The 25,022-nt window shown below is 52.8% G+C and overlaps 9 protein-coding genes across 9 annotated transcripts; 6 read left to right on the top strand and 3 right to left on the bottom strand.

Annotated features, from left to right (window-relative positions):
* Positions 1-642: 642 nt before the first annotated feature.
* On the bottom strand, positions 643-2,454 carry VTN00DRAFT_7016 (uncharacterized protein; the record flags this gene model as incomplete). Its single annotated transcript, XM_069433717.1, has 1 exon — positions 643-2,454. The coding sequence occupies one exon, from the start codon at positions 2,452-2,454 to the stop codon at positions 643-645; it is 1,812 nt and encodes a 603-aa protein (XP_069287070.1).
* Positions 2,455-4,566: 2,112 nt separating this feature from the next.
* On the top strand, positions 4,567-7,104 carry VTN00DRAFT_7015 (uncharacterized protein; the record flags this gene model as incomplete). Its single annotated transcript, XM_069433716.1, has 1 exon — positions 4,567-7,104. The coding sequence occupies one exon, from the start codon at positions 4,567-4,569 to the stop codon at positions 7,102-7,104; it is 2,538 nt and encodes an 845-aa protein (XP_069287069.1).
* A 2,648-nt stretch (positions 7,105-9,752) lies between these two features.
* On the top strand, positions 9,753-11,026 carry VTN00DRAFT_7014 (uncharacterized protein; the record flags this gene model as incomplete). Its single annotated transcript, XM_069433715.1, has 3 exons — positions 9,753-9,920; positions 9,993-10,100; positions 10,160-11,026. The coding sequence occupies 3 exons, from the start codon at positions 9,753-9,755 to the stop codon at positions 11,024-11,026; spliced, it is 1,143 nt and encodes a 380-aa protein (XP_069287068.1).
* A 1,253-nt stretch (positions 11,027-12,279) lies between these two features.
* VTN00DRAFT_7013 (uncharacterized protein) lies at positions 12,280-14,181 on the top strand (the record flags this gene model as incomplete). Its single annotated transcript, XM_069433714.1, has 1 exon — positions 12,280-14,181. One exon carries the CDS (start codon positions 12,280-12,282, stop codon positions 14,179-14,181), a length of 1,902 nt encoding a protein of 633 aa, XP_069287067.1.
* A 1,754-nt stretch (positions 14,182-15,935) lies between these two features.
* VTN00DRAFT_7012 (uncharacterized protein) lies at positions 15,936-17,587 on the top strand (the record flags this gene model as incomplete). Its single annotated transcript, XM_069433713.1, has 2 exons — positions 15,936-16,604; positions 16,685-17,587. 2 exons carry the CDS (start codon positions 15,936-15,938, stop codon positions 17,585-17,587), a joined length of 1,572 nt encoding a protein of 523 aa, XP_069287066.1.
* Positions 17,588-18,626: 1,039 nt separating this feature from the next.
* VTN00DRAFT_7011 (uncharacterized protein) lies at positions 18,627-20,913 on the bottom strand (the record flags this gene model as incomplete). Its single annotated transcript, XM_069433712.1, has 2 exons — positions 18,627-20,373; positions 20,495-20,913. 2 exons carry the CDS (start codon positions 20,911-20,913, stop codon positions 18,627-18,629), a joined length of 2,166 nt encoding a protein of 721 aa, XP_069287065.1.
* A 48-nt stretch (positions 20,914-20,961) lies between these two features.
* On the top strand, positions 20,962-21,231 carry VTN00DRAFT_7010 (uncharacterized protein; the record flags this gene model as incomplete). The annotated part of the gene is made up of 1 exon (XM_069433711.1): positions 20,962-21,231. One exon carries the CDS (start codon positions 20,962-20,964, stop codon positions 21,229-21,231), a length of 270 nt encoding a protein of 89 aa, XP_069287064.1.
* A 668-nt stretch (positions 21,232-21,899) lies between these two features.
* On the top strand, positions 21,900-22,226 carry VTN00DRAFT_7009 (uncharacterized protein; the record flags this gene model as incomplete). The annotated part of the gene is made up of 1 exon (XM_069433709.1): positions 21,900-22,226. One exon carries the CDS (start codon positions 21,900-21,902, stop codon positions 22,224-22,226), a length of 327 nt encoding a protein of 108 aa, XP_069287063.1.
* A 1,314-nt stretch (positions 22,227-23,540) lies between these two features.
* Positions 23,541-24,681, bottom strand: VTN00DRAFT_7008 (uncharacterized protein; the record flags this gene model as incomplete). Its single annotated transcript, XM_069433708.1, has 6 exons — positions 23,541-23,556; positions 23,678-23,892; positions 23,948-24,452; positions 24,509-24,544; positions 24,601-24,611; positions 24,679-24,681. 6 exons carry the CDS (start codon positions 24,679-24,681, stop codon positions 23,541-23,543), a joined length of 786 nt encoding a protein of 261 aa, XP_069287062.1.
* Between the last annotated feature and the right edge of the window lie 341 nt (positions 24,682-25,022).

The following is a 25,022-nucleotide window of genomic DNA, read 5'->3' as shown; positions in this document are numbered from 1 at the left end:
AACTGTTACAATACAGTAACAGTCACATGATTGATCGGCAAAAGGTCACATTTTGGGCAGCAAGGGGATACATACTTTATAGGCGCATCGCATCGCATCGCACCTTTGAACAAACGACTCTCGGCTCTCGCGCAGACTATACACAATATATATATAACGGAGTGTATACAAATGCAGACTTAGATAGATTCTATCCACCTAGGTCAAAAATTATAATATATTCACAGGAATTTAAAAAAAGCAAACAAAGTCCAATAAATAGATATGAACTAGTTCTAACAAACAACTCTCATTAGTCTAAAAAGGTATCTACAACTCATATAAGACATAAGGAAAATTTTTCTATCCAGTAGTATGTGCTTGTCGTGCTCCCAGACTTGTCTTGTTGATGTGATCAGAAAGGGCAACTAGTGTAATTCGAAGTAAGGGTACAATTAAAACGCAACTATGTATAGATATACACACACGCACGCACACATAAAAAGGGACCCGCTCAAGATAAACCTATCCGACTGACCAACCCATGGCTGCGAACACCCATTGAAAAAAAGCCAATTGCCCTTTCTATCATTTTTTGTTTCTTGTTCGCCATCAAAAATTGATCTTGATCGTCTTCACAGCCAGCTGAGGTTGGATGTTTGTTTACTCCTCAACGCAGTAGCACTTCTTGTTGCCGATCTTCGTCAGAGAGAAGGTGGCGGAGCTGGAGCTGAGGGCGGAGCTGGGGATGCCGCTGATGGTCGCGACGGGGAGATCCTTGGTTTCGGTGGAGCTGGCAATTGGGACGGCGGACATAGTGGGGACGCTGGAGACGGCAGGGAGATTGTCGGTGTTGCCAGAGACGCCGCCGGGGATGTTGCCAAGGTTAGGAAGGTGAGGAAGGTTAGGAAGGTTGAGGTTGGAGAGCTTTGGGGCGCCAGCAGGGAGGCTGGGGACGCTGCTGCTGGGGATGTCGCTGGCAACCGGGACGCTAGGGATCATAGGACCGCCGGGAAGGATGTTTGAGAGGCCGGGGACAGAGGGAGCAGTGGCAGCACCGCTGGGAACGCTGGGGATGCCAGAGACTGTGGGAACGCCAGAGACAGCGGCAGCGCCCGAAGCAGCGGGAACACCCGAGACAGCAGGAAGACCGGCCTTAGAAGCGTCGACAGAGCCAGAAGCCTTGGTGCTGCAGGAGCAGGCGGTCATCCAGTGGACGAGGATGGCCTTGATGTCGTCGTCAATGTCCACACCAACCCCAGCAAGGAAGCTGGCCAGCTCGGCAACAGTGTCGAGGGTGAGGTCAGCGATGCTCGATCCAGCGGCGGCAACAGCGATAGCACCACGGACAGCGGCGCTGGCGCTCTGTCCAACGGTACCAGTGAGGAAGGCAGTGACCTTGGTGACTTCGTCGAGGGTCAGGGTGACGGTGTCGTGAACAGCGACACCGACGGTGAGCCAGTACATGACAACACCCTTGAGCTCGGCGGTCAGAGTGCAGTCGACACTAGCAAGCCACTTGGAGAGAGCGACGTGGGCATCGGGGCTCAGGGCAGTCGCAATCTGGCCCTTAGCAGCGAGCTCAAGCGACTTCTTGATACCATCATCGAGCTTGTCAGCAACATCCTGGAGGAAACCAAGCAGGGAGGCCTGGGCAGCGGCGTTGAGAGCACCGTTGGGGTTGACGCGAGTAGCGATGGCGGAGCCAATGGAGATGGACGCCAGAGCAGTGTCGACCAGGTTGTCGAGGGCGACAACGGCGCCGCCAATAGTACCCTTCAGCCAAGCCAGGACGTTGTTCTTCAACTGAGCGTCAAGAGCTGACTCGGCGCTGTTAAGGAAGGCCTCCAGAGCAGCCTTAACATCCTCTGTCAGACTAGAGACGAGACCTCCAGCCGCGACAAGGTGAAGTGCTGCCTTGACCTTTGGATCAAGAGCTGCACCGGCCTTTCCAGAAAGGAAGGAAAGGAGAGAGGCTCTGGCAGAGGGATCCAGGACAGCCAGGACCGCGCGCTCGGCGCCCTCCAGAATGCCGTCAATAGTAACGATGAGGCCACCCTTGGCAGCAATCTGGGCAACGGCGGGAATATACACCGACGCTCCGGCGCGGGCTTGAATGTCCAGAACGGACGAGTCATCTCCAGTACACCAGTTCAGCACAGACGTCTTCAGATCGACATCGATCTGGACTGCGGAAGAGCTGTTGAGCCAGTCGTGAAGTTGCTTCTTCGCATCAGCGTCGAAGCGACCCGCCTTCGCGCCCATCGCACATCCTTCCAGGGCAGCAGCTCCCTTTGCACCAAGGCCAACGAAAATGTTCAGATTAAGGGCACCGCTGAGGAAAGGAGCCAAGTCAACATGGAGGCCGGCACCAACTCCCACGTTCGGGGCACGACGGTCGAAAGAAAGGTCGGTCGGAAAAGCAAGAGCGTACGCCGCCAGGTTGGCGAGGATGAAAAGCTGCTTCGAACGCATTGTGGTGGCGATAACTAATCAAACAACAAGACGGCCTGAAAAAAGAACGACGGACGTATTCTCAAATGGGTATAAAACGAATGACTGCTCTTGAAGAGCCAAAACCGAATGAGAGACTGTGGTGAGAAGGATGATAGAGACTGATCGAGCAGACGGAGGAGTGATCAGCAACGGAGTTTATATATACCCCCTCAGGGGCCCCTGCTTCGCTGCAAGCTCCCATGGTGGATACCCTCGCCGTAGGCGACTGTGTTTTCCTGGGCTTCCAAGACGTCCCAAGCGTCAACTCGGGCGAAGAGATGATGTGGATCCTGTTTCTGTCGTGAGCAGCCTAGATGAAATGGGTAATGGCCGTTGGAGACCGGTAGACTGGGGTCCCTCAAGGACCGGGCCGTTCGTTCCTATTTTAAACGGCACAGGCCAATAATACACAAGAAGAGTACTCAGGATGTTCGATCCGTGGTCAATGCCGCAATGACTGAATGATAGTTACGGCAATCCTTATTCTGCGGAATCGAGATCGCTGCATCCATCATCTTGGGTAGCAAGTGCACCTACCAAGTTCGCGAAAATCATGTTTGCCCAGCACCAGCTTGAAAACGCTTGTGCTCTGGTTAAAGACGCAGCGCGGACTCCAAGACCAACCAAGGACAAATCACAGATGAAGTGACTTAGTCTGGAACAACCGGACGAACTCAGATTGCTTTCTCAACGTTGAATGTGCCAAATCAGAGGCATGCCAAAGGAATGGACCTCCGAATAGACGCATGAGCAATGTCGATCCCTGTCATTCTTGGATTCTCCACCGTTTAACGGTGGCTTAATCTTACCAGCGGAGACCTCTTCACACGATAGTGGGCGTGGCTGACAGCCCAACTGGTTTTTCCTCTTGTCCGGCTTCTTGTTAGCTTGAAGTCAGGCTTAACAGAGCTAGATTCTTTCAATAGCCTGTCTTGGGCGTGGAAAATTGCTCCCAAGATTACCAGCGGTTTTCCTGGAAGAAACCCGGGTTGCCCGCACTGAAACGATCCCATGTACGGGGTATCTTCTCAAGACATCCACAATTCTGCCTTACTGAAGTGACATCTGAGAAACATGTCAATCATTTTCGGCCAGTTTCCGGATCGGCGTGTCGGATAGGTACCGACGGCGTAGGTAAGCATCTACCCGGCCGGGTAAATCTTCAGACCCAGGGGTACGGGACATCGGGATACGCCGTAGAATACTGCGTACGCCTTACAAACGCACTAGACCACGAGGTCAGTCAGCCAAGGATTACGGGAGTGCTCCGTAGGAGCTGGTCTCACGAGGTCTCAGGACTCTCAGGATTCTGGAGTTAAGAGAGTGATATGACTATGACGCAAAGTCACGTCCTTCTAATTTCTCGGTCTCTCTCTTGGCTGGAACCGGTTCTATGGGTAGCTGGGCGCTGTTATGTATGAGGGGTGCCGTCCATCGTTACCGCATCCGCGTACCTGCGCTAGCCAGAGGGATTGGGTCTTGTCAGATGGATCCGGGCCGGATGCCAAACGCACAGCCACGAATAGGGTCAATAGCCGCAGGTCAGTGGGCGCCGAGTGAATCCTAAGACAACAGGAGGATCCAGAGATGCCGACGGTCCCGAATGGCGAACCTGAGATCTTGACCCAAGTCACCCAACAGTCACAGAGGACTGCGCCTCAACGAAAGCCACCCAAGGAACAGAAGCCGGCAAAGGTAGCCTGAAGCTTTTGGAGAATCGATCGCGCCTCTTCGCATTATTGCTTGACCGGACGGCACAGGGAGGGGACTTGACAGAGTCCGGAGCAAACGATGAAGGGGTGAAGATGGATAGTCGATAAGGCTGGGCAGAAGAAGCCGCTGATCCCGTGATCGCCGGGCGAAAGGGGCGGGCGATTTCGGCTGACTAAGCTATCTCGATGACTAAGCCGTTGCTCTGGCGACGGCTGTTGTGGCCGTTATGCACGTGACCGGTGCTCGCGCTAGGATGCTAGAGCGCCGCAACTTCGTGTCTTCGACTTGGACGAGACCTCGAGGCATTGAACGACAAGGCATCGACGGCGGCCGCTCTGCTTCTGGGGCGCCGATGCGACTGCGCTAGTCTGCGCCAGGATGGATCATAATATGGCGACTACGGCTTCCCCGACCCCTCTTCCATCGTCCTACAACGGCAGTGTTTATCGCCGACCGTCGTTGCTACAGACGTCCCGACCGACACTTTCGCGGTCACGCTCTACACGTGGCTCACCGCTCTCGGACAATCAAGCATCGAAGAACGAAGCTCTATCAATGTCTAGACAGTTCGCAGAAGGTGACAGCTCGGACGAAGAGGTCCCGGAACCAAAGTTCAGTGCCTCTGTCAAAGCGCTGTTGGGGGAAGATGCCTTGGGTCTAGATACTTCTCCCCGCCGTGAGTCCTATCCCAGGGGACCAGCCGGTGAGGGAGAAGGCTCGCAGCCTTCTTCTGGTAGAGAAAGACAGGTGCGAATTGCTTCGCCCAATGAACAATCCACTGGCAGTCCAGCCCCTCGAGTGGTCCGTGTGGGGTCCGCACGTACAACATCGAGGAGGGATAGCTCTTTTTTCTCCAAGAATGAAGGTGCGGAGTCCAATGCAAGAGAAAATGCCAACGATTTTATCACACCAGCTCCACGGCTGCGCAGCGTCCGTATCACTGGATCTCGTAGTCACACCCGCTCTCCTGACGAGGTATCACCGAGCCAGAGGAGATCTGCTGAACGGAATTCCGCTGAGGACTATAACAGCGCGCACTATTCTGGAGATGAGAAGAAGCCGCGTTTCGAGGACGAGCAAGCTCCACGTTTCGGTACTGCCAGCGTGCTTCGTGCGCGCAATGGAGAGGAACATGGAATTCAGGGCTCTCTGCGTGTGAAGAGAGTGGGACGGCTCACAGGCTCTTTTTTGAATGGACCAGCAAGGAGAGGCGTGCTACGGAGGCAAAGTGAGGAAAACAACGGGCCTTTGGATGAGAAACACGCACCCAACGACAACCACAGAGAACTAAATGAGGATGAGAACGAGAATCATCCCAGCTCCGGCAATAAGAGAGCTTCTACATCGCCCAAATTGACGTGGATAGATCCCAGCCCTCGATCTCACGACGAAGAGCCCGGATCGTCAGGTGCTGCCGGCACTGGCGATGAGCCATTCTCGCGACCCTCTTCACCAAAGTCATATGGGTCGCGGTCGAAATCAGCTCCTGGGACAGGTTCAGAATCATCGTCTAAGTCGTCTGCCGCGAGGGAACAACTTGTGTTCAAAGTCCCCTCTGTGAAACATTTACATCCAACGGAGGGGCAGGAGAACGATCCACCGCCGACATTCAAGCGCTCCAGACCGCAGGGACTCAGCATTTTGGATAGACCCGAAAAATACGCAGTCGTATATGACGATGATAAAAAAGACGCCGACAAACCTCCAGAACCCGACTCAGCGAGGCACCCGTTGGCTACTCGAAGCAGCAATACACCTCGCAGAGCCGCCCCCCCGCCACCCAAGATGTCAGTACTTGAAACTGCTACGGCTACGGGAGGTGCAGCAACTGCATCGCAGTCTCGCAAGAAACGAAGCCAGGTTTCGGTTAACCACAAACCATTCACCCGTATGGACTGTATTGGCCGAGGCGGAAGTTCCAGGGTGTACCGTGTAATGGCCGAGAACTACAAGATCTTTGCCTTGAAGAGAGTGAACCTGGAAGACGTTGACCCCCTGACTCTAACTGGTTATAAAGGAGAAATCGACCTGCTGAAGAAGCTCGAAAATGTGGACCGAGTCGTCCGCCTCTTCGATTGGGAACTTAACTCGGAAAAACACACACTCAGTGTCCTCATGGAGATTGGTGAATCAGATCTGGAGAAGATTCTCACATATCGCCTGAATGCTGAGGATGCAGTTTTCGACGTAAGCTTCACTCGTTACTACTGGAAGGAGATGCTCGAATGCGTTCAAGCTGTTCATAATTTCAACATTGTCCATTCGGATTTGAAGCCTGCGAACTTCCTTCTTGTGCAGGGGAGACTCAAACTGATCGACTTCGGTATCGCCAATGCAATCCAGGATAACACCGTCAATGTGCATCGAGAACAGCAAGTGGGAACACCCAATTACATGTCTCCAGAGGCTCTGATTGATTCCAATGCGGCAATTGGTCTGCCAGCAAGCATGGGTAAAATGATGAAACTTGGTAAACCCAGTGACGTCTGGAGTCTTGGCTGTATCCTCTACAAGATGGTATACGGCCAACCGCCGTTTGCTCGAATCGCCAAGTACTACGAGCGGATTATGGCGATTCCGAATCCCAAAGTTCAGATCGAGTTTCCAGAATATGGCGTCGGTGGCGTACCGGTTCCTCCTGGGCTCATCCGCACCCTGAAGCGGTGTCTGCAACGTGACCAGACGCTCCGCCCGACTGTGGAGGAGCTGCTCAGCCAGAGAGATCCATTCCTATACCCTGAGGCGCAGCTCGAAGGGACTGTTCCTGTCACTCAGGAGATGCTCAGCAGGATACTGACCAACGTGGTGAATCACTGTCGGGTCCGGGGCACTCCCAAAGACGAAGAGTTGGCAGCATGGCCAGCCGGATTTTTTGCAAAGATCAAAGCCGCTTTGGAAGAAGAAAACGTTCGTTAATGTCTTTTTGTGTAATGACGGCTCTAGTTCCTTTTTTTTGGTAAAGGCGTTTCTTGGTACCGTGTGAGATTCTCTAGCGACCGGCGTCGTGTGGCTTCATGGGATGGCATTTATTACTTGCATTTCGTTGATTTTGGACCTTGATGATCTTTCTGGAAACACCTTTTTTTTGGCGCATAATGACTTTGGTCGGACCTTTTTTTCCCCTTCTTGACAGCGTCCAAGCACGCGGTATGATTCTCATGGGTCATGCATATGGATTCAATTCCTGCTTTTTATTGAAGCTGGAGGAGTTGGCGTGATTATCAACTTTGATTCCCCACCTCTGGTTAGTTGTTGTTCTTATTCTTGTTCGACGTTCTTTTGGTATTCTATATTTTCCTTTGTCTCTTCTCGGTGATAGGCAATCGGAGAATTGATCTTCGTAGGAAAGGGCTTCGCCAACCGTATCGGGTATCCAACATGCACGTAGAATGTTCACCTCAGCTATCCATTCGTTAATGAGAGCTGCCATCTAGCCCCGCTACCTTAACCGTGGCAAGGCCATGCTGTCTGAAACATATGGGCTAATGCGGCACCGCGACTTCCGCAATAGCGAGTTTCTCCACCATGGACTTTTTGTTTTTATCTGCTTATTTACTTGGTTTCTCTCCGATGACTTTCATTAGTAACCATGGGACTACCCTTTCCTCGTATCGCGCTTGATGCTGACGTCTTACATAGCAGTCCACATATATATATGCTCTGCTACCAGCAGCTGTGAGTTGAGACATCAAGGTCGTAACAGGCAGGCAGGCCCAGCACCAGAAGCCACGCACAGAGCACAGGTTCTAGATAGTATCAATCATAATACGAACTTTCTCCGCAGAGATCACCCTATCTCGACCCGCAGGACGGAATTGCTGAATAAGGTTGGTCGGTTGGTTGTGTGGGTAGGTGGGCATTTGGAATGAATGTTCGGACAGGTGCCAATGGGATGCAGCGTTGAAGAACAATCTCGAAGCTGCAGAATACCAAACAGATCTACATGCGAAGCAACCTTAATGAGGACTTTAACCAGTTTCTGGGATGGTGTGTTAGGTACAACCTAAACCGTTCGACTGGGCGGTTTTATGCTTCAGTGTTCCAGAAGAAAAATATATTCCTGGCTGTTCTTAAGGCACCTGTTTAGGAATTTGTCATCGGGTCGGGACAAGCCATAAAAAGGTCCATCCGAACCTAATGGATCCTCTATCCATCCTTCATCGATTCCCTACCCGTTTGTTCCCTTTCACGTATTCTAGAATTGCCACAGATGGATCCCGTGAACAACTAACTGCCTTGGTATCTGCCTCTTTGGATGAAGCTTTTCACTGCAGCGTGTCCGTGCGAGAGAGAGAGAGAGAGAGAAAGAGAGAGAGAGAGGCACATTCGAGAACCAGGGCGTTTGATCACGGCTTTAATTATGGAAGCCTCCGATTTATTATTAACTTCGATCCAAGTCTGGACCAGTGCTGAGTTACTACTGCGGAGTATATTACTACCAGGTAGGTAGACGGAGTTCATGTTCATCAGACTTAACGTGCCCAGCGGTGCCTCGTACGGGTTCAAGGTTATACCGCTATGGCCTGCCCCTTCGTGGGCCTGCCAGGGAACCTTAGCACCCACGTTCAGCTGCCCTGGTAGAGCGTTACTAACTGCCTCTGTCAGGATATTGCTTTGAGTATAATGCGCTTGTTCTGGATTTCTGGAAACTGAACGATGTGGAGAGTTCTTCCCCAATTGCCTGGCGTGGTTAGTGGTCTGGTCTTCTATGGTTCACGTAACCTGGTTTCCATGGATGCGAAGAGATAGTATCATCCGCGGCTAGCTGACTCGGGAGACCCCATCGTGAAGTACGAATTGCGACTAATCATCTCCATGGATACAGAGGGAAATGGATGTCAAGGGGCCAGAGATTGAGCCGCTCGACCGTTTGAGAGGTTTGATGCAGCTGTGCTGTGCACGGGGCTCAGGGGCCTACTGCTACTGCACACGTATGTGTCCATGCCTGCCTTGGCTCTGAGCAGTCCGACATAGATCTGCAGGTTTTGTTACTCAGCTGATCCAAACGGTCGCAGCTCATCTGAACGGGAGAACCTTCCATCGGATAGGGCTGTTCGCGAGGAACATGAGAAACCCGGAGAAAACTCCAGCACAACGGGGAGAAGCTTTGATCACTCCGACAAGCTTCACAAGCAAGGCCAACCGGAGATGCCGGGCAGCTGCGTCACGACATCTGGTGGCGGCGTCGAGAGCGTCTGTTCGAGATGCGGATAAGCTTCGCAGGACTCCGCTCCGCCGGTGGAGATGAGGATCGGAGATCGCGCGCAGGGCAGACGCTAGCTTTGCACTTTAATATCCGTTTCCGGCCACGATCTTCGCTCGAGACTTTGGGCTTTGGCACGAACGTGCAGCCCGTGCGGAACCCAGAAAGCATATGCGTTATTACGATTATGTTCGCAGTCAGAAGAGTTCCCGGTTGCTGGGGTCCTGCGGCCGCGTTTCCCTGGGTAGAACCATTGCCATCTTGTACTGTATAAAGAAGATGAGCACCCGCAGCGCACGCGGAGGGATGCCGTTCCCCTCGTCGCAGGAGATGGCCCGCAAAAGATCTGTCAAGGGTAATCATGGCGGCGGATGACACGGGCCCAAATGTGAACATCGCCTGGCGCATCTGGGTCGGAACGATTGCCACGCTCGTGCCAGCCACGATTTCCGTCGTTCTGCGTTTTATCGCACGGTATGTCGCCAGAGCTGGGTACTGGTGGGATGACTGGTCCATTCTGGTGGCTCTCGTAAGGCCTGCCTGTTGTTTATATCTCTATATGATAATCACGGTTCGCGGCTGATGGTGTTTCTACATGTAGGTCGTCAATTGGGGCATGGCGGCCACCCGCTGGTCTGAAGTTCTGCTGTATGATTATGGACGTCATGCTCAGTATGTCTCTAAGGAGAAAGTACAGGACTTTTGGAAGGTGTGTTTTGACCATTGAACATCGCGAAAGTTCGCAACATGTTGACGTCCCCTGCGCAGAGCTTCCTGGCCGTCCAACTCACATACTTCTCCAACGCAGTCGCAACCAAGGCCTCCCTGCTGCTCCTATACCACCGCATCTTCGGGGTGGTCGATAAATTCCGGTATGCGCTGTGGATTTCGGGCTTCATTATCGTCGGCTGGTTCATTGCGTGCGTGATTGCATCCATCGCCGGCTGCCAGCCCGTGTCCTACTTCTGGAACAAGGACCAATCGGGACGCTGCATGGACGAGGTCAACTTCTTCCGCTGGAACGGAATCGCCAACATGCTCATGGACTTTCTGGTGCTTTGTCTGCCCCTAACGATGACCTGGCGCGTCAAGGCGGACTTCCGTCAGAAGCTGATCCTGAGTGGCATCTTCCTGCTGGGAGGCTTCGTCTGCATCGTGTCCATCCTGCGCATCATCCAGTTCAACGGCTCCCGCATCAACGATCCGACATACAGCACCATCAACACGGCGACCTGGTCCTCGGTCGAGCAGTCCGTCGGTATTGTCTGCGCCTGCCTGCCCACCCTGCGACCGCTGTTCCGGCGGCTGTATGGCAGCTCGAAGAACGCGACAAGCGACACGGCGGGTTCGCGCACCCGCTCGCGCGCGCGAACCGCTACGATCCATCTCTCAAACATGGGAACAGCACGGTCGACAGATCATGATGCGAGCAGCACGGTGGGCTTCGCGCGCCTATCGGACGAGCACACGCCACCATCGTTGGGGCCGGACAGCTCGGACGCGATCTACTCGGGAGCCAAGGTCGACGTCCAGTCGTCAGTGAGTGCGGGGGACAACAACGGTCGCCATGTTCATCATATGCCGTCGGGCATCAGGCTAGAGAGGGAGATCCATCAGACGTCGAGTCCCGTATGAACGGATGTATGAAATGTATAATATACCATGTATACGATGATTCGGATATATATATATACCTAGACTTAATGAACAAAAATTTTGACTTTATGATGAATTCTAATGTCTGGGTATTCGGTGAATCTCTCCGATTCAACGTTTCTAGACTCTATCAGAAATGTCCGGATATGGCAACACTACAGAGGAGACCCCTGTGGCGAGATCGAAGCAAGCTACGTGCAGATCGTGATAGATCTCCTGGTCAAGTAGTGTACACGCATCATATACTTGCAGACCCTTTGGCAACCACAGATCTTGACAACCAGGTATATTTTGACCATTGTAATAATATTTCCCCGTACCACACAGAAGCCAACATGCAGTCCACTGGGCGGAAAGGTTTGCCGGTGGAGTTGGCGCGGCCTGTGCTCGGTCTTCTCCGCCCTCGGATCGGAGTCCCCGATCCATCCCCGTTGCCTCTGTTCCCGGTCTCTTCGATGTACACATACACAGTGTTATGCTGCTCACATATCTACATTTGATTCCCTGTCATGAAGATGACGGCATGGGCGAGCCTGTCTCGGCAGCGGAGACATCTTTTATCACATGCCTCCTGACCAAGGGGCTGGCAGAGATGCTACGCTGGAAAAAGGACGAGGAATGGGGCTACGAACAGGTTATCCTCATGCCCTCCGGATAAACCGATAAAGGACAATCGATCTCAAACCTTGACGCCACAAGCGGCGGACAGATCCTTCAAGGTGCTCAATCCTTCTCCATCGTTCGAACCTCGGCCTCTCGACGGCCACAGAGCGGGTGGAGAATCGCGGTAAGCTTCCACCAGGTCCACCGCGTCCCCTCAGTTCCTGCAGGAACTGCCCCGACCGAGTCTGATCTATCATCTCTTCTCCCTCTTGGCTGAGAGGCCCGTGAGGAGAAACTCTGCCTGACTTGACCATGAGAGACACCGCATGGATTCCGATCTCCACCGGTTCGTTACCGTCCAGGTGAGCCGACTTGACGAGGCCCTGGACAGAGCTTTATATTCGCCCCTGGCCGCCACGTGAAGGGGATGATGGATCCGAATCTCGTCCGTCCCTTGCGTCTGACAGTCGTGACAGTCTGATTTTGACAGCTGTCTGGACTTTGGAGGAGGAGCTGAAATAGTGTATACTGTACATGCCAGGTCGAAGGTTGTTGTGACTGTCAGAGTCGAGTCCTGCACCGATTCCTCTCCCTGTCAACCTGTCTACTGGCTTACATACCAGTCCACCATGCGGCTGGGTACGTCTCCCCTTCTTCTCTCCTTTCTGGCAGTTGCTGCCTCTGCCCAGCTGAATCTCAATCTGTTCGACTATGGTCAGCTGGGGACTATCCTGGGAACTTCGTTTGGTCTGCCAGGAACCGATGCAACCTTCGATTATGTCGTCGTTGGTGGAGGTAATGCTGGTCTGACAATAGCCTCGAGGCTGGCCGAAAATGGCACCGTCAGCGTCGCCGTCATCGAGGCGGGCGGTTTCTACGAGGTCGATAGCAGCAACCTGACCGTTGTGCCTGGCTCTGCCACCTACTTCACGGGCTCAGACCCGAACAACTTCCAACCGCTCATCGACTGGGGCTTCAGCACAACACCGCAACCCGGCTGCGCGAACAGAGTCCTCCACTATGCCCGGGGCAAGACGCTGGGCGGTTGCTCCGCCAGGAACTACATGCTTTACCAGCGTGCGACGGTCGACAGCATGCAGAGATGGGCTGACGAGGTGGGCGACCAGAGCTACACCTGGGACAACTTCCTCCCCTACTACCGGAAGTCCGCGCAGTATACGCCACCGAACCAGGACCTGTATACCAATGCCACGAATAAGCCGGATCCGAATGCTTTCAGCTCGTATGGGGGCCCTCTCCAGGTCTCGTTCAGCAACTATGTCGATGCTTTTGGTACCTGGGCCCGGAAGGCTTTCATCAACGTGGGTATGAAGCAGATCGATGGCTTGAACAGCGGGAAACTGATCGGTTCGGCCTACGCGACTCTGACCATCGATCCGAGGAACGCGCACCGCTCGTCGTCGGAGTCTAGTTTCCTCCAGACGGCCCTGAACAGCGGCAAAGGTCCTGTGGTATACAAGAACACTCTGGCGCAGAAGATCTTGTTCGACTCGAACAAGAGGGCCACGGGCGTGAAAGTCGTCACGGGGGGCACCTTTGGCACGCCATCAGTCAACTTCACCGTCAACGCCCGCAAGGAGGTCATCGTCTCCGCGGGGGCGTTCCAGTCCCCTCAGCTGCTGATGGTCTCCGGGATCGGGCCCTGTTCGAAACTCGCCCAGTTCGGCATCTCCTGCATCAACGACCTCCCCGGCGTGGGTGGGAACATGCAGGACCACCCCATCTTCGGCATCTCCCACCGCGTCAACGTGCTCACCGCGTCTGCCAGTGCCAACAACAAGACCCTCGCCGCGGCAGCCGCAGAGCTGTACCTGAAGAACGCCACTGGTCCCTTGTCCATCTTCGGACCGGGCTACTACGGCTGGGAGAAACTTCCCCTGCCATTCCGCTCGCACTTATCCAACAGCTCCATCCACGCCCTGTCCTCTTTCCCACCGGACTGGCCCGAAATCGAATGGCTCCCCGTGTCCGCGTACAACGGGTACAACTGGAACAAGCAGACCGCAGACCCGCGTGACGGCCACAACTACGCCACCGTCAACGTCGCCCTGGTTGCTCCCCTATCGAGGGGAACCGTCTCCCTCGCCGGACCAGACATGTCCACTCCCCCTGTGATCAACCCAAACTGGTTCTCCGACCCCACCGGCACAGACATGGACCTGGCCATCCAGTCCTTCAAACGCCAGCGCCAAGTCTGGGCCGAGCTTGTCAGACTGGGCGTCGCGGACCCTGTCGAAGCATTTCCTGGAAGCAATTACACCACGGACGCGCAGATCAAGGATATCATCGCCCGCAGCATGACGACCGTGTACCATGCCTCGTGTACGTGCAAGATGGGGCATTCTGGTGACAAGATGGCCGTGCTGGATAGCCAGGCGAGAGTGTATGGAGTGGAAGGACTGAGGGTTGTGGACGCGAGCAGTTTTCCGTTCTTGCCGCCGGGGCATCCGCAGGCGTTGGTGTATGCGTTGGCGGAGAAGGTCGCGGATGATATTTTGAATAAGCAGTGAGGGGGAGTGAATCTAATAATGTTGGTGGGATGAAGAGGGGGGTATACATACCTATACATACCTAATAGATATAGTGTGTATACCAGTGTATATACATCACTGATATGGTCTGTACTGTAAATAAGCACGCATACGTTCAGTTTGGAAAACTGCACGTTGCATTCGTACAAGCTTTGGATTTAGATTTAGATTTAGAATAGAGACGAGTATACGAATCAAGTCTTTTTCTTTACTAGTACTACGTACATGCTGTATATACAGTCTTTAACCGCTATATCTATACATGTCCACTTAGATACTAGCTGCTTTGCTGTAGCTTTTTACCTGTTTAGGAAAATGCCTGGGATACTCTCCTAACCTAAGTGGACCTATTCCTGTCTACCTAAGGTGCTAACACTGATGCCCCGACCACTGTATGGATACCAAAGCAACAAAGGAACCTGACCTGGGCGTTTGATACTCCTCCTATTATCATCATCATTATCATCAAGTAAAACTGTTCATTAGGAGGTATGTTACCCCGCTTCGCCAAGGAATGAGGCGTTCTGGCCATCACAACACACTCCTACCTAACTGGATGCGCGACCTCGTGTAGATTTGCGTGACATGTGATATGTGATCAGGGTAGGTTGCGAACTTGGACGAAGGTACATACAACCCAACCTCAACACCATATATATATATATACCTAGCTGAGTCGAAATATTGCCGGAGTATTATGTATAGCTAAGGAAGGAAAAAAAATAATGCAATGTCACTGACTGTGAGGTAGTTCAAACACGTCAGTGTGCGGGTCTAGGTTAGGTTGGGTGGCAGTGAGACAAAGAAAACTGAGTTAGGGGTTGAGTCTTTTAACTTCTTTCCGCAACCTTCTTTCTTTGTAAAACCCAATGATAAGAGAGAGAGAGAGAGAGCACGGTTTCTAAAAGAGGATAAAGCACGGACGACCCAATTATTGTGTAACGTCAGGAAGTAAGCTTCCCGGTGAGTTCCCATTTAAAGTAATGATACTCACCTCCGTGGTGGTATGCAATAGGGGCGACAACAAATAACTTTGTACATACCTCTACATAAATAAAAATCCATCTCACCTTACCTACCTAATCTACCTAGCTAGCTCAGTTGTGAATGTGAAATGGAAATTTCTCTGCTAGGTTGATTGACCCCGCCGTTATAGTTTATATCTAAAGTACTACCTATTTTTATCCATGGCACCATCACTACTATCATCGCCCTCAACTATCACGCTGTTATTGCTGGTAGTGGCTCCTCCACTGGTCTTCATGGGAATATGGCGATGGTGGTTTACAGATTATTCCTCCAAGGTATTACTACCAGGGAGACTTGCTACTGGCGAGCCACCACTTGTACCCTATCGCATCCCCTGGCTCGGTCACGGTCTGTCTTTTATGAGTGATATCAATGGGTTTGTCGCGTGGGTTAGGTAAGTACCTACCTGACTACCTACCTAACCGCTTAACCTAGGCCTCATACCCTGCACATATGGGGATTATCAATCAAACTAGACCTTCTGATGATGGAATATGAAAATATATATATAATAATCAAGATCCCTACTCCCCACAAACCCAGCAGCCACCGTCCAGATCGCCGGCCGCCACCTGTACCTGATCTTCGACCCAAAACTGGCAAGCCAGATCTACCGCAGGTCGCGGACCTTTGTCTTCGACCCGTTCAATCTGATGGTGTGGGAGGTGGTCGGGGCGTCGAGGGAGGATATGAGGACTGCGAGGATGGGTGCGCAGGTTGTTAACAATTATCATAATGACAAGAAAAAGAAAAAGAAAGGTCCTGATGGTGGTGAGGATGATGACGGACGACGAATCCTCCACGACCTCCACACCTTGGCGAGTATCCATCTCTCGGGCGAGGCGCTGGACGAGTTGACGAAGCGGTTCATCGAGACGTTGTGTGAGGATATTGATAGGCGGTTTCCGCCCAGGGACAACAAGGACGACGACGATGACGGTGATGATAATGAATGGGAAATCCTCGACCTCTGCACCTACGTCAAATCAACCTGGACGCACGCCTCCATCACCGCCCTCTTCGGTTCCAGCATCCACACCCTCTGGCCGGACATCGACACCTGGCTGTGGGACTTCGATGCACATTTTCAGAAGATCGTGTCCAGGATGCCGCGCTTCTTGTTTCCGAGGGCCTATGCGCTTCGAGACGAGGGGCTAAGGATGTGCATGTTTTGGGAGGAGGAGGCGTTGAGGGCGGAGAAGGAGGGCATGATTTCTTCTTATAAGAAGATTGAGGGTGATAATGAGAATGATGGTGCTCTCTGGGATCCCTACTGGGGTCATCGGTATACCCGTCTCAGGGCCAAACGGATGATGGAGAACGGGATCAGTGCGAGAGGGAGGGCGGGGAATGCGATATCGTTGCTTTGGGGGGTAAGTACTGTAGGATCAGCATGATATACTACTATACACCAAATAAAATACTTTATTACTAACAAGACCGTCTTATCCAGCTCAACGCCAACGCCATCCCCGTCGCCATGCAAGTCATAAACCAATCCGTCCTAAACCCCTCCTCCCTCCTCACAGACCTCCTCGCAGAAATCTCAACCTGCCAGACCGGCCCCGTCTCATTCGACATGTCCAAGATCACCACCCGGCCGAAACTCAGATCCGTCTACCTCGAGGCACTCCGCTGGGCGACGGCGTCTCTGTCACCGCGCGTCGTGCGGGAAGACTGCGAGCTCGAGGGATGCGGATACAGATACAGATTCAGAGCGAACAGCATGGTCATCGTGCATTCGCGCACGCTGCAGATGGATCCCGCGACGTGGGAGATTCCAGGACGGCCGGAGTCAGATCCGGTGAGGTTTTGGGCCGGACGGTTTCTTCTGGATGAGGACGGAGACAAGGACGATGATACTAATACTAATACCAATTCTAATGACGGTGAGGCTGAGAGGATGGATGAGATTGCTGAAGCGGAGGCGGAGTATATTGCGGACACCACCACCACCGTCGCCATTACTTCTACGAATAATAATAACAGCGACAAACCCAGCCCAGTCACCAACGAACGCATTCTCATAAAGCCAATCTCTTTGGGACCAAAACCAAAATCATCAACCAAAACGGACACAACCACACCACAAAAACAGCAACAACAGCAAAGACTCTCATCCCTCCGACCCTACGGCGGCGGAACCACCCTCTGCCCGGGAAGACATTTTGCGACAAACGAAATCCTCGGAGGCCTGGCGGCCCTACTGCTGAGGTTGGAGATCGAGGTGATCGAAGAGGAGTTGGTGAGGAATGGCGTTCCGCAGCCGGACTTGATGAAGCAGGGGGGTTTGTTTCCGGATCGACCTTTGATGGTGAGAGTGCGGCGGAGGCGGCGGAGTAGGTTCTGTACATAGGTTTATATGTCCAAATGAGAGAAAAATTTTCCATTGCACCTACTATCATTTCATACAGGAATAAGGTTCTGATTCTGATACCTATTATCTACGTGGAGACGACTCCGCTCTGGGCAGACTTAAGAGGTAGCTTCCTGATTAGCAGTGGACAGCACGCAATACACTCACTCTTGGTCAGGTGAGCTCATGGCCATGGCAGCACTTTACTGGCATTAGGTAGCATACTGGACCTACTTTTCAAGTTACCTAAATATCCATAGTGGTTATACCTGGAATGGTCTATAACCAACCAACTATTCGGAGTCTTAGCCTTGGGTGCTATTGATTAGTATGTAAACGGCTTTCTCCTAAGCTACCACCATGATGACAGTGGATGACTCAAAAAAGACAAGTTACTAGGCTCTAGAGGCGACAGGTAGAACGACATAGAAATCACAAGATAGGAAATAGAAAAGAGACAGCAAGCAACAGCAATTATCAGCAATTATCAGCAATTATCAGCAATTATCAGCAATTATCAGCAATTATCAGCAATTATCAGCAATTATCAGCAATCACGTACAGCAAAGTGCAGCCAATAGGGTGTACACTGTGTAGTATGTACATGTCTATCACTATTAAACCCCTGCAGAACAGCAATCAAACGCGAGCCGAGTCGTTGAAATCTATAATTTCCTATCCAGTCCTTGTCTAATGATATAACTCCGTGTCATCAGTGGCTATCAGGAACACATTGCCCTGTCCCCTCGCATTACCCAGTAGTGGTCCCGTAACCCAGATGACAAGAGCCAGCGAACCCAAGTATGTACACGGATATCTCAATAACACAACACAATCAGTAAGATCATAATAGCGAAATTCATGACAAACAAGTTAGATCCCGAGCTGTCCCTTTTGAGCTCTCCATCAAACGGTTTTATGAACGCCGGAAACGCTATGGCCGATACAATTCATCACTTGCGTCTAAGCAGGACATGTCATCGTATATGCTCATTAGACGAAGCATGCTCATAAATAGATATTATTGGTGAGGCACATTTCATGCCTGGAAGGCTGGGATATATGCGTCCTGCACACTCCCGCCGCTCGACACCGAGGTGGCAGGTGACGCAAGCCCCGAGACAACTGACGCGGACCCCCCGCGCCCACTGTCCAGAGTGGCCTGCGCGTCATGCATCGCCTCCTCGTGCTGGTTCGTTGAGGCCGGCCTCGGCTGATGAGAGGTGGCCTTGGTGGAGCTAGCCATCAGCTCCTCAATCCCTGGCTTCTCCGGGACGTTCTTAACTAGGCTAGTTGCGACATCGAGACTCTCGATTGCGAAATTGAGAAACTGCGCGTCCTTGCTGCTAACACTCAGTGTCCAGCGATATTCACCCAGCCTGGTGCGATAAAACTCGGCCTCCTCCCTCGTAGGGGCACTAATATGAAGTAGCACACCGAATGAGCCGATCAGAGCGAAGTTCGTCCGCGCCCAGCCCGGCCAAAACGACTTCAGATGAGCCGGACGCAGACGATTAACAAAGTCCATCGCAGAGATAAGACGAGTCTTCGCGGCGGAGCGGCAGATGTGCGAAAGGTAGTTGTCTGCGGTTTCCGGGCTCAGTGAGCGCACAATACACCTGTGCAGGGTGATTTCAGTTGCGAAATACGCGAGATGGAGGGCGCCGTTGCAAGCGCTTTCTTCCGTGATGGTGCTGAAAAGGTCGATCGATGAGTCCAGTTTCAGCTGAGAAGGGAGACGCGCGAACCACTCCTTCAGGCGGATCTGAACCGGCTTGGCCTTCTCCAGGATGATGCGCGTCTGGTTGTTCCCTGAAGCACTAAAGTCCTCAGCAGCCCTGAGGGTATAGAAGGTGTCCAGTATGTCAGAGAGGATGGCGGTGAGTGCGACCATCTGGCAGAAGAGCAGAGGGCCATGACCTACGGGGGAGCTATCCTCCCGCTTGATCGATGGGAAAGCGTCCGCAAAGTCCTGCTCAACCAGATCCCTGACGGTCCAGTTCGCCGCGAAGATGTGGGACGGCCGTCCATGGACCAGCGAAGACCACTTATCCTGCATGTACAGGGCCCACGCCAGACGTTTCCTCAGACCCTTCTCCCACGTCTCCATCTTCCAGTTTGAACAATCCTGGTGCAGACCCAGTTCGAAGCCGGCAGTGACCAGCTGAGCATTCAGAGCCGAAGTGTTCAAGGAAGACTTCTGCATGAGCAGCAGACCTGCTTGGATGGTAGGGATGTGTGCGCGGGGAAGAGACTCGGTGAGCAGCTTGAGGGCAGTGTTCTCGAGGCGGCTGGCGTCCGGTCTCCTTGCCGTCTGGGAGCCAGGCCCGATGTCGAGGAATTTCAGCGCCAACACATACACGGAGGCGAGCAGGAGAGGAGAAAGACCCCTTCTCGTCCGGTATGCATGACGGAAGGCGTCCTCTATAAGGATGGGGAACGTCGGATGTATGCGCTGGAAGTACTTCTCGACCAGGGTCGAACCATATGGTGCTACCAGGTTCTCAATCGCATCCAGAGAGACAGACTGGGAGTCCGCCAGCTGCGACGCATCCAGCATCCGCATGAACGTGCCATCCTCACCGAACCTCCGCACCCGAGAGGTGGCCAGGAGGGTCTCATCGTTCTGGTCCAGTGGGAGATGCTCGAGCAGCATCGGTTCCAGTTCCGTGGTCATGCCAATATGCCGGTTGGACTGGTATGTGAGTCGGGGAGATGCCATGGAGGCGGCGGTGGACTGCGGGCGTGTGGCGTCCAGACTTGAGGCGGGGATCTCTTTCGATTGTCTAACACTCCAACATTAGCTTCCACTGTCGCTATGGTGATCCTATCCCGGAAGCAGAAGAACACTCGCAGCTCCACGACGCCACGGTGCCAATGCCCCCACGAGGTGTGTGTGTGCCATACCTCTTGGCTGGTTCCAGATCCCCCGCAAGGGCCTCGTCCAGCTTCCTCTTCTTGGTCTGGACGTCGACGGCGGAGCGGTTGGTGCTGGGGTTGGCGCCCCCGGACAGGGTGAAGGTGCACTCCTGGCGGTGGAAGTCGCAGGAATAGCACTTGTTGATCATCTCGTTCATGGCACAGCGGCTCTTTCGGCGGAGACAGGCGTCACAGCTGGTCCCATCCCGGCCGGGGCCGCGGGAGACGCCGCTGAGGGACGTAGCGGCGGTGGAGGACGACGAAGCGGAGTCGGAGGAGGCGGCGGAGGCGGAGGCGGAGGTCATGCGGTGCCTGAACAGCTGCTGGCTCTGCTGGAAGGAGGCGGAGGGAGCAGCCGCCGGGCCAGCAGCAGCAGACGAAGGCTGGATGGTGATGACGGTGGCCATGGCGGAGGGCATATATGACCGCCCGATATCAGGGATGGAAAGGCGATTATGTCACGTATCAGGAACTCCGCTGGATGTTACACTCCGGGGCGATACGCTGGAGATGCCTCGCAGCGTGGGCTGGGCTCCGGGGCGGCCAATGGCTGGAGTCGTCGTGCTGGAGGACGATATCGATGGCCGGGGATGCTTATCAACAGCGCCTCCGCTGGACGATTACTCGGGGAAAAGCTTGCCGTCACGGAAGGCTATCGGCGGATCGGGGACAGATCAATAATAGATGTGACTGTCGATTCGATAATGCGGGTGGGAATGATATAAAAAATGATTGATATCTATCTTCTATCGGGTTCAGGCACTCGGGGAGCCCGCCAGCGATTGCAGCAGGATCAGATACCGGATCGACCGTGCTGTCATGCCTGTAGGTCTCTCGAACGTGGGCTGCGGGCACGCGACAGCGTCCGTCTTTTTTTTTCTTTTCTTTTTTTTTTTTTCGGTCAGTCCTGATGAACACTTTGATTATATCCACGAGGATGAAGAGACGTCGACGTGTATATGAAATGTCGGGAGGATCGTTAATAACAGGAAAAGGACCGCGTCGCCTCTTCCGAGTCTCTCCATACGATCATCTCGACGCCCGGTTTCCAAACGTAACAGATACTCGCGCCTTCCGCCCGCGCAGCCTCTCCTGCGCCGCCGAGTCCAGGAACCGCCCAGCGCAAAGATAAGTATCTTTGCTCTGATTGGTCCTTCGTGCCCCAGGCTCCCGGCCGCGCGGGTCACTGCTTGGTATTACGTACTGCGAATCCCTCGGCGCGGATCTCTGGGCTTATGTCAGCGCATCCGCTGCGTACATCTCCCTTCACCGCGCTGCGGTCAATTACCCTCGCGACGGGGTTTGCTGTCCGGAAATCTATCAGAGCCACTCTTATAATGCTATAGAGCAACTCCCTAGCAAAAATCCCAGAAAAAGGAACACAAACCGATCCATGCACCATATTGAAGTTGCACAACGCCCTCCAACCAATCACAGCGTCGCGATAACACCTTTTGTGCAACCAATCAGACACGCGCCTTTCTCCCCGATCCGGTTAGGCGCGCTGCACGCCTCCCGAAGCCCACCGAGACGATCCAGTCTTCCCCGCTGGACGCTAGTCCCCGCAGAGATTAGCGCCCTGGTCTCGATCGCGATTGGATCTGAGTGGGCAACGGTTGACATCAGCCCCGAGATGCTGGGCACAGGCTGGGCATCGATGCGGCTTGTGGAGTCTCCTTCCAAGTCTGTGGCACGCCCTGAACACGGGCACGGTCATTGAGCCGTTTATATACCTACCCCTCGAGGCTTGCGTGAGAGCATGTGCTTTTCGTCCGGGGTACGAAAGGCGGGGGGTGGGATGAGGCTTCTTATATGATTACTATCTTTTACCCGCCAAGGAAACTGGGCTTGTGCCCAGATGAGGCTAACGCAGAGCCCAGAAATAGCACTGCATATCGATGACTGTACTCCGTACTGTAAATAGACAGGTTGAGATGCTGTTTCACAAGCCAAAAAGAGAGCATCCATCACCGGACATCATGCATGATGCATACATAATAATCTAATTGTCAGCGCGGGGACACGGACCATCCTGGAGATGCCGTCTTCTGTCGACTTCTGACTGAAATACGAGACAGGCCCTGCCAGTTAAAACCAGAAGATAGACTCTACATGCTGTGGAATCTAGTATATCATTGTTCCACAGTCCCTTTCGAGATGCTGCTCTGTTACTTAGCCTATGATGTTCCCTCTATTGCCGACGCGGTCTAGGAATCTACAATGTGGCAATTCACCAGATGAACTGGAAAAATTGCATTATAACGATGTGAGATAGAAATAACGGATTAACTATATTCTAGGATCGGTCGGAACAGATATAAAGGCAGCTTAGATCCACTCATGCAGGACCACTATACCAGTAATGGAGAGCATTCTGTACAGTATAATAATAAGTCGTGGAGATCACACTGCGCCGCACCAATTACAAAGAGACAGATTCTGAAACCCGACTGGGGAATTCGGTGAAATGGTCTCGTTGTAATTGGATGAATACACACATGCATATACAGCTGGAGAGCTTGGGTGGTTGTTACTCTTATCTCTTCTATCTACGGTGTACTTCCAAAAATGTGACACATGCCGCTAGTTGGCACAGCTCCATACCGACGGATCCGCGGAGTACCACATCGGTCTCTTTATTTTATAAGTATCTATCTACGTGCGTGATCGTAAAAAGTCGATCTCTTCCAATTATGGCCATCCTGGTTCCAGACATGGCCTCAGATAAGAAGAGCCCGTCTCGAGATTCTCATCAAACTGTAGCCTCGGCATTTTCAGCAGACGCTAGGATAAAGAGATGTAAATTGCAGGTAAATAACCTTTTGTTTTTGATGAATTCCACTCGTCGCCTTGAACGCCAATCATGGTGTTTGAAAGTAACCGCAGGGGAAGGAACAAAGGAAAAGTAAAGGAAGCACGAAAGGAGGAAGAGAAGAAAACATAAAAAAAGGGACATACGGTGTGTCTATGAGGGAGGGAAATGGTATCAGGGATGTTGAGGAGTCGTTTCTGTGGGTGTGGTTAGGATATTGGTCTAGACCAACAGGACGCTGGAGAGAACATCGAGTTAGCAGTGATCCCAAAAAAATAAAAATAAAATAAACAAAAAATAAACAATAATGCAATGCAATGCATTCAATTAAAGGGTTAAAAGGAAAAAAGGCCACTCACGCATTGATACAGCCGTCGTTCTCGGGGTTGTTTGTGATCTGAGCCCACTTGCCCCAAATAATTTTTCCGGACCCCGTGACAAGGCCCAAATCCGAAACGTTGACTTCGATGATCGTGCCCTTCGTTAGCACTCCAAGCTGTGTATACATTGGACTCTGCGGGTTCTTCTTCACGGAGATGATGGGCAGCTGGACTGTGACACCGAGCTCAGGGTGCTGTTGTCATGCCATTAGCGGGAAGACGCTGAAATATAGGAACAAGACAACTTACAGTAACATTGGCCTTCTTGTAACGCAGACCCATGGGCCGGATGAACCGCTCGTACTTCACAGGCCGGCGAGTGAAGTCGTTCCCGACGAAGGTCGGCTTCGTGATCATGCGCTTCCACGACTTCTTGGAGGTCTTCTTGCCCGTCTTGACTACCTTGAACATCTCCTCCTCGCTGATACCCTTGACCTTTGGCAGAGGCACGGAGAACCTGGCCGCCTTCTCGGTACGCTTGTCCTTGATGGCGCTGGACAGGGCCTTGGCGTTGGTCGCCTGCGAGCGGTCGAGCAGGTAGTTGGGGAGCGGGGTGGACGAGGGCTCCTTCGGGGCGGAGGACTTGACATCCTTCTCCTCCTGCGCCTTGATGCGCTTCCTCATCTGGATCTTCTCCGCATGGCGTTTCTGCTGGTAGAGCTTGGCCCTCAGGCCGCGCAGGTTCTGCGCATCGTGGGACTGCTTGTGGAATTCACGGGCCTGGCGCTTGCGGGTGCGTTCCTCGTGGTCGAGGCTGTGGAGCGTTAGACATTTTGAACGAATTAGCTAAATAGTGTGGCTATGACATACCGCTTCCCGTGCTGCTTCTGCCAGCGCTCGATGTACCTGCATTTGGTCAGTCTGGTGGCGATAACAAAGCGGAGATGGCTGCGGCGACGAACTCGTTCTGAGGCTGTAGTGGTTCATGGGTGGTCAGCACTGATCATCCTGTACATTCGCAAGATATTGAAGAAACTTACCATGTTGAACTTGAACGAAATACACTGTTGGCACTGGGAAAAAGGGGCGGTTGTCCAGCCTGTCCGTCGAGACGGCGATGCTCCATCCAGAAAAATCGTTGCTGCGGGAGACTTCTTGGCATCGATAAGTCACGTGGCTGATATCTCCGCGGGAGCACAGACCTGGAGGGGATCTAACAGGATAGCTATATCTGTTTCTCTTCTATCTCTTTTCTTTGTTTTTGAGCATTTCAGTCTCAATTGTCTGAGAATTTTATATCCCATATCTACACTCAAATTCAGTATCTAAATTCGAGAAGAAAGACAAGACTTGTCTGTTTGCCGCCTATCACGTGACGCCCCTC

This window comes from Thermoascus crustaceus (assembly GCF_041956765.1).
Source record: "Thermoascus crustaceus strain CBS 181.67 unplaced genomic scaffold VTN00scaffold_4, whole genome shotgun sequence".
Classification (NCBI taxonomy): domain Eukaryota; kingdom Fungi; phylum Ascomycota; class Eurotiomycetes; order Eurotiales; family Thermoascaceae; genus Thermoascus; species Thermoascus crustaceus.
Note: the sequence above shows the minus strand (reverse complement) of the source record. Positions and strands in the feature narration are given on the sequence as shown.